Source organism: Sinocyclocheilus grahami, unplaced genomic scaffold, assembly GCF_001515645.1.
Source record: "Sinocyclocheilus grahami isolate Dianchi unplaced genomic scaffold, SAMN03320097.WGS_v1.1 scaffold324.1, whole genome shotgun sequence".
Classification (NCBI taxonomy): domain Eukaryota; kingdom Metazoa; phylum Chordata; class Actinopteri; order Cypriniformes; family Cyprinidae; genus Sinocyclocheilus; species Sinocyclocheilus grahami.
The window spans coordinates 1602850-1610819 of record NW_015505503.1 but is presented as its reverse complement, the minus strand read 5'-3'; the positions used below and the strand labels follow the sequence as shown (position 1 = coordinate 1610819).

At 37.7% G+C, this 7970-nt stretch overlaps 1 protein-coding gene across 1 annotated transcript in view; it reads right to left on the bottom strand.

The window, feature by feature from the left end:
* The window catches only part of LOC107602296 (rap guanine nucleotide exchange factor 4-like), a 21029-nt gene extending 19328 nt beyond the window's left edge, over positions 1-1701 (bottom strand). Inside the window, exons 1-2 of the mRNA XM_016294756.1 lie at positions 1609-1701; positions 1380-1486 (exon numbers count right to left, since the gene is read on the bottom strand). Of these exons, the coding sequence (XP_016150242.1) occupies positions 1380-1486; positions 1609-1701 (200 nt within the window). The remainder of the gene's footprint in view (positions 1-1379; positions 1487-1608) is intronic.
* Positions 1702-7970: the final 6269 nt, after the last annotated feature.

Genomic DNA, 7970 nt, shown 5'->3' with positions numbered 1-7970 from the left:
GAGAGAGAGAGAGAGAGAGAGAGAGAGAGAGCGAGAGAGAGAGAGAGAAAGAGAGAGAGAAAGAGAGAGAGAGAGAGCGAGAGAGAGAGAGAGAAAACAGATAATCCACTGAGTCACACACAGAGAGCTGTATTTAATGACTTATAAACAGTGTTGGGGAGTACCTATAGTTACATGTAATGGAATTACGTAATTTAATTACAAAATAAAAGTAACTGTAATCTGTTACAGTTCCTGAGAAAAAGTGTAATTAAATTACAGTTACTTATGAAAATGTTAACGATTACAAAGGGAGTTACATCTGAATATTTTAACACATACAGATTTAATTGATTTCGTTCCAGAATTGCACTGACGGCTCTAAAATATGAGACACCAATGTTTCAGGAGTTTATTAGGACACAGAATAGGACACATGCTTATTCGATAACTCCTTTATTTCCTATTTGGGTTTATGTATATACTTTACTTTTTAAGATTAACTGTTTTTTTCCCCAAGGCATTGTTAGATGCCAGTGTTTTCTGTCGTAGCTATGCAAAGATAACAGTATCATAGCTACTAAACTAGATCTTGTTATGATTTGAAATCTGGATTTAACCTCAGGATGATCTCAAAGTAAACAGAGCTGCTAAAGTCCGATTTATTGGTGGCTGTGCTTTCAAAATAAAATTATTATAATCTTAATTCAAGTGATGAAGGATTTTGAAAGTCTGCCAGTAATCAGTGTTGAGTAGCACTACTGTAAGGATAACTCTGCCTGCTTTAAATGTTTCAAAATGATTTAGAAAAATGTAGAAAAAAAAATAGAAATTTAAATGTGTTAGATGCCAGTGTTTTCTGTCGTAGCTATGCAAAGATAACAGTATCATAGCTACTAAACTAGATCTTGTTATGATTTGAAATCTGGATTTAACCTCAGGATGATCTCAAAGTAAACAGAGCTGCTAAAGTCCGATTTATTGGTGGCTGTGCTTTCAAAATAAAATTATTATAATCTTAATTCAAGTGATGAAGGATTTTGAAAGTCTGACAGTAATTAGTGTTGAGTAGCACTGCTGTAAGGATAACTCTGCCTGCTTTAAATGTTTCAAAATGATTTAGAAAAATGTAGAAAAAAAATTAGAAATTTAAATTTAGAAAAGTAATCAAAAAGTAATCCAATGTAATCAGTTACATTACTTTAATAAAGTAATTGAAATAGTTACACTACTTATTATGAATAGGTTAACTTGTAATCTGTAACCTATTACATTTCCAATGTTACCTTCCCAACACTGCTTATAGAATATAAGAATGTAATGAATTATAAAATATATAATATTTAACACAGTAAATAATAATAACAACAATACTAATAAAACCCTAAGACTACACTTACCTGTATGTTTTAAGGTGGTACTTCCTGTCTCTGATAATGTGAGGTGCTCGGGACAGGATGGTGTTTCGTAACACTTTACCTGCCCGCAAGATCTTTTCTGACGGCACCTGAGAGACAAACAGAGAGAGACAGACATAAACCACTCTATACATAACATATAATGTATATGTCAAACAGCTCAACACTGTGACTGACAGCTTTCAGACCGATAACAGGATGGTTGGAATACCTGAGTAATGGATTTGGGGTGACGTTTGGTGGGACTTTGAATGAATGATTTCTGGAAAACAAAGGGATGGGGATGAGATGGATGCAGGACCATTAGGTTTGTTCTTTAGTCTTTTGTTAACCTTTACACAACACAGTGAAATATTGCAAGACAGTTTAAGTGTATATTGTTTCTGGCTGACAGAGTAAACTGTAAAACTCTTTAATAATAAATGACTGCTTTCTGTGAAATATTCAGCCACACTGACTCCATATTTATGGGAAAATGCAGAGTGAGCAATATCATAACATCTCATTTGCTGAGGCGTGACTTTTCCAAAAAGAATTTACAATATCTTGAGTCACATGTTGAAGAGAAAAAGCATTTAGATAATTTTTAAATGTATAATAAAAAATAAAAAAATGTAAACATTACATAAAATTGTGATACTCAGAAAGCAACATTTGCACATTTTTTCTGGAGAAAAGGCAAATAAATAAACTCTATATTTCCACACAACTACACTACCTAGTATGCATGTGTGTATGTTCATTCATTCATTTTCTTGAAACTTTATACCTATATTTTCATAAAAATTTTAATTAGCGTGTTTCTTTCATGTTCAATGCTATAAGACAATGAAATCCCATGCATCAATGTTTTAAACTATATTTACATGCTAAACTAAATTTTGGTGAGTCAATTTGGTTGTACCCAATTCTTTGAAAGTGCCATTTTTTTCATAACAAACCCATCAGCATTAAATCATGTGCTTTAATATCAGAACAAATGTCATCACGAGCAGCTTGTGTAGAATTTTGCTGATGTCCAGCTATTCTCTTCTCATATTTCATAATAATTCATGTCATGGTGTCATACTGCAGTGTTTCTCAGCGCTTCGAGCAGAAGGCACATCTGGGGCACTGCTCTCCCTCTTGACGCTGGGCCAGGGCCAATCTGCTGCATTTTTAACCAAACCATTTAAATAATTCATGACCATCCTCACCCAGACTGTACATCTACAACAACACACAACCCATCATCAAACTCTACAGTGATTATCACTAGACACACTTCACACTGCTTCTATCAATCAGTCAGTGTGTTTGACAGTGTGTCAGTTTTGCCAACAAAAATATCACATTATATTTAAGGTAAAAAACTAGAGGCAAAACCATTTAAGACCTTTTTACAGTTTTTCTTGATTGCTAAAACACTATAACCAGGCTTTTGAACTAATATTTCAAAACCATAACGCAATTTTTCAATATTTGCTGAACTATAAACACTATTCCCCTGCTTTAACACATGATACACCATGTGGTCATTTAGAAAGCACTAGCATTCAATACTGTTCACTCAAGTCAGCACAGCTTGAGCTCAATTAGCAAACAATTACCCAGGTGGAAACACTAAGAGTCAAAATTGAACACACGTCAATCAGATCCTTCAATAAATAGATAAAAGGGCCCGAATCAGTTCACTGAGTTTTGGAACAATGGATCCACAGAGAAATGAAGGAATAGGTCAAAGAGGAGGAGGAGGAGGAAGAAGAGGAAGAAGAGGAGGGAGAAGAGGGAGAAGGAGAAGGAGAAGGAGAAGGAGAAGGAGGAGGAGGAGGAGGACGTGGTGAAGGAGGAGGAGGGAGAAGAAGGGCAAGGAGACAAGCAGTCTCAGATGAAATTCGAGCCACTTTAGTTGACCATGTCCTTGTCCATGGTATGACTATGAGGGAGGCTGGGCAACGAGTACAGCCAAATTTGAGTCGCTTCACCGTCGCCTCCATCATCAGAACCTTCAGGAAGGAAAACGGGTAGGTGTACTTCCAGTAAGACTGCTCTGTACAGTAACTTTAGAGTGCATACACTGTTGCTCTATGCTACTGTAATAAAGAAATGCATCAAATTGCCTCGCATACAAATAGTTTCAGTATGTTTCCATTTTTTCCTGTAAAAAGGATGTTATAGTAATGTGTGCTTCTATTTTTGTAGGACACAGAGATGACCACCTGGTGGAGGCAGGCTAAGGCTTTTGTCAGAGGAGCAAGAGAGGGAGCTTGTAAACATGGTCATTGCCAATAATGTAATCCACCTGCGAGAGATTCAAAGGAGAGTGATTGAGGATAATCATCATTTTCGAGGGATAAATGCCATCAGCCTCTCCACAATTGATCGTATCCTCCGAAAGCACCGGTTCCGGATGAAACCGGCACACCGCATCCCTTTCGAACGAAACTCTGACAGAGTAAAAGACCAACGAGTGGAATATGTTCAGGTATGAGTTTTGATATTGTATGAAGTATTGTGTACCATCCCAGGATAGCAGTTTATGCTGCCATTTGTGCCCTCTTGAACTGTGCTTCAGGGCAGTGATTTACTCTACTGTGTTTCGCAGAGAATCTTTGAGATTGAAGGCCGGCCTGTACCCCATGAAATTATCTTTGTGGATGAGGCTGGTTCCAACCTGACCAAAAGGAGAGGGGGAGGAACATAATTGGCCATCGGGCTATTGTAAATGTCCCTGGTCAGCGTGGAGGGAATGTCACTATGTGTGCAGCCATCAGCCAACGAGGGGTACTCCACCGTCATGCCATTCTAGGACCCTATAACACTATGCTCCTCCTTGCTTTCCTTGATGGTCTAAGAGCATATGTTCCAGCTGGACCTCAGGGAACCAGCACAGCCAGAGCAGCCTCGTTACATTGTTGTTTGGGATAATGTCAGCTTCCATCGCACTGCTCTGGTTTGTGACTGGTTTACCAATAACCCCAGGTTTTTCTTTCTGCCTGCATACACTCCCTTTCTAAACCCGATAGTAACTGTAACACGCTCATCAATAGGACCAACTCTGTAAGGGACAAATTTACTACAAACGTTCAGAAAAAAAATGGGTATAAAAATAATCTACCTTGGTTCAATTACAATTTATGGAAGCTGATGAAGAACAGGAACTCCGCATTAAAGATGGCTATTAAGACAGGAAAGGATATCGACAGGCTTTGTTATAAAGGACTGCGGAATAAAGTTATTCGAGAGCTGAGAGTAGCTAAATCGAATTATCTTCACCAATTGAACGAGGTAAAAGGAAACCGCAACTTGATTTGGAAAAATGTTAATAGTCTTCTACAGAAGGAGATGAATTCTCCAGGAGATCTTAAGATCAAAGTTCAAGAGAATTTTATTCTAGATGACTATTCCATTGCTACTGTTTTTAATAATTTTTTTTTTTTTTATTATTAATTCTGTTAACGAACTGGGGGAAAAATTTGTAAAAATGGAAAATTATTCTACCGTCTGATGTTGATAGCCAAGGTTTTAACCTAGCCATGACTAATGAAACACAGGTTAACAAAGTCATCAGCTCATTAAGAAATACTAAATGTAGGTAGGTACAATTTAATACTAAGTTTCTTAAAACTCATAAAGATACTTTAGCTCCTGTTATCTCTCATTTAATTAATTTATCATTTGAATATAGTGTTTTTCCTACTGCATGGAAGCAAGCCATTGCTTCTCCTATTTTTAAATCTGGGGATCATTTTGAGGTAAGCAACTATAGACCAATCAGCATATTGCCAGTAGTCTCAAAGGTTGCAGAAAAGGTAGTTCTTGAACAATTTACATCTTATCTTAATAAAGCTAAGGTTGGTTTACACTGTATGCAATTTGGTTTCAGAGTAAATCATTCTACTGAAACAGCTACTTTACATTTAACAGATAAAATAAAATCTAAACTTGACAAAGGTGGAACAGTTGGTGCCATAATTTTAGATTTAGTTTAGTTAATCACAACGTTCTTCTCTCTAAATTATTTAAGTTCCAATTTTCAGAAATTGGTGAGGACTACAAAATATAACTTGATCAATTTTAGACAAATTAGACAATGTCTACCCACTGATGTAGCCAAGACTTTTATGCATGCTACAATCTTTTCTCATCTGACATACTGTCTGACATGTTGGGGTCAAGCAGGGGAAACTGTTATTAAACCTTTAAAATCTCTTTATAAACCGACCTTAAAAACTCTAGACAAAAAGCCTAACCAATATCACCACTGTAGGGTTTTGGAGAAATACAATTTTGTGAGCTTTGATAATTTTAGACTTTTCTCAAATGTGTGTATGGTATATACAATTTTAAATGGTTTAGCCCCTTCTGTACTTCATGATTTTGTGCATTTTCGCTCTACAGTCTCTGTAAGATCTACTAGATCATCATCTACTAGTGATTGTGTTGTTCCTTTTCGTCATTCTGCCTTTGGGTTATCGTCTTTCTCAGTGAAAGCTGTTATTCACTGGAACACTTTACCAGAAGACATAAGGATGTGCACATCTATTGACATGTTTAAATTAAAACTAAAATTTTATTTAAAAGCAACTCAAATCTGTAAACACTGATATAGTTGTGGCTTAACTGAATGTTATTTTTACTGTTCTTTTTTGGCTCTGATGGGATGTGTATAAGTATTACTGTATTGTATGTATTTTGTTCTTATGTCTATCTGTGATTATGATTACCTGCCAAGGGACCGCGGATTAAAACTAGCCATTGGCTAAATTCGGTACAATGCATGAAATGGAAACATTTGTTAAAATTGTACATGGTCCCTTTTCAAATAAAGTTGAATAATAATAATAGAGGAGTTTTTTCGGCATGGCGGTGGAAAGTGTATGACCGAGAACCTTATATCCATGCTCACCTCCAGGCCATAGAAGAAACCTGCCTAGACATATCGGTAGATGCATGCCAGGGGTGGATCAGGCATGCAGGAGGATTTTACCCTCACTGCCTGGCTAGGGCCAATATAGCCGGTGATGTGGACGAGATTCTCTGGCCTGACCCAGAACAAAGACGGGATGCTGAGGTGGAATCATTTTATTTATTTTTTTTACAGTTGTGCTGTGTAGTACATGAATGAATAATAATGTGCCAATGTATACATTGGTTGTGTCTTTTGTGTTCATGTGAAAAGGTTTTTGAGGGGGGAGAACCACAAGCAACATAACTTACCAGTTTTGGATATATTGTTTTGAATTGATCTCACCAGTGTGTAAGACTATGTTGTAGTGTGTGTGTTTTTGAAAGCTTGTGTGTGATGTCTGAGGCCAAAGTTTGGTTTTTCAGCAAGAGTGAATGGTTTTGAGTGCAGAGCTTCATTTTGACCTGAAAATGGGATGTTTGGGGAATTGGGTGAGACGTTATGGATTTGTGTTTACTGTTTTGAGAATACGAAGCATAGTTTCAAGAAATGTGTTTAAGCAATCGAGAAAACTGTAAGACCAAGTAAAGAAATACATCAATGTGCTCTCTTAATGTAAATGTCTTGTATTAGCAACTCTTCAAAGTTTGAAAATACAACTTCCAACCAAACTCAGTTACTTTAATGATTTTTAAATAAAGATATATTTTCTTGAGAATATATATATATTTTTTTTAAGTTGGTGAAAAGTAAGTGTTTATCATTAAAACCGGGGAAGAAATCTGCGTACATTTTTCTCTTTGAGTCTAAGAGTTTTTATACTCTACTGACAGATATTTGTTCCTAAGCATAAACTCACAAGTAAATGTATCTTGTTTTAAAAATGTTTAGATATTTGTATTGAAAAATAACAAAAAATACTGAGGAATACTGATTAATTTTTAGCAATGCAATATTTAATTCCATGCCTTTATGAATTTAAGATTTTCTGCTCTGATTTAAGACCTTTTTAGGCCTTAATTTGTGGAAGGGCGAATTAAGACTTTTTAAGACCTGCAGAAACGTCTCGGTTACGCATGGTAACCCTCGTTCCCTGAAGGAGGGAACGGAGACGTCACGTCGGGTTGACCGATGAAATTGCGATCTTGCTTAGAGGGACCAATCTACTTCTGAGTGTAAACTAAATGAGCCAATGCACATTGGCATGCGATTATTGCATCCAGCTGCTGCTGATCACAGCGTGAGTATAAGTAGGCAGCAGATGCAGCGCATATTCAGGTTTTTGCTGAGGAGCCGAGCCGGTGACCCGGCCGCTCAGCGGTGGTACAGGAGCTGTGGTGACGGGACGTTCGTAACCGAGATGTTCCCTTTCAGTCGATCACTCCCGACGTCACGGTCTGGCTGCCGAGGGGAGGGAGGAACTCAACAGGGTCTACTGTATGGACTCTCTGGAGTGGTTTTGCAAGCCGACCCGAAGCCGGGGCCCCTCAGTGCTTCTACCCGTTTGAGGTGAGAACACAGGAGGATACCAACTCCACACAAAGGCTATAAAATCTGGCGAACGTGTAAGGGGTCGCCCAGCCCGCTGCTCTACAGATATCCGCCAGCGAGGTGCCACGAGCCAGCGCCCAGGAGGATGCAACACTTCTAGTTGAGTGAGCTCGCAACCTGAATGGGCAGGGCAC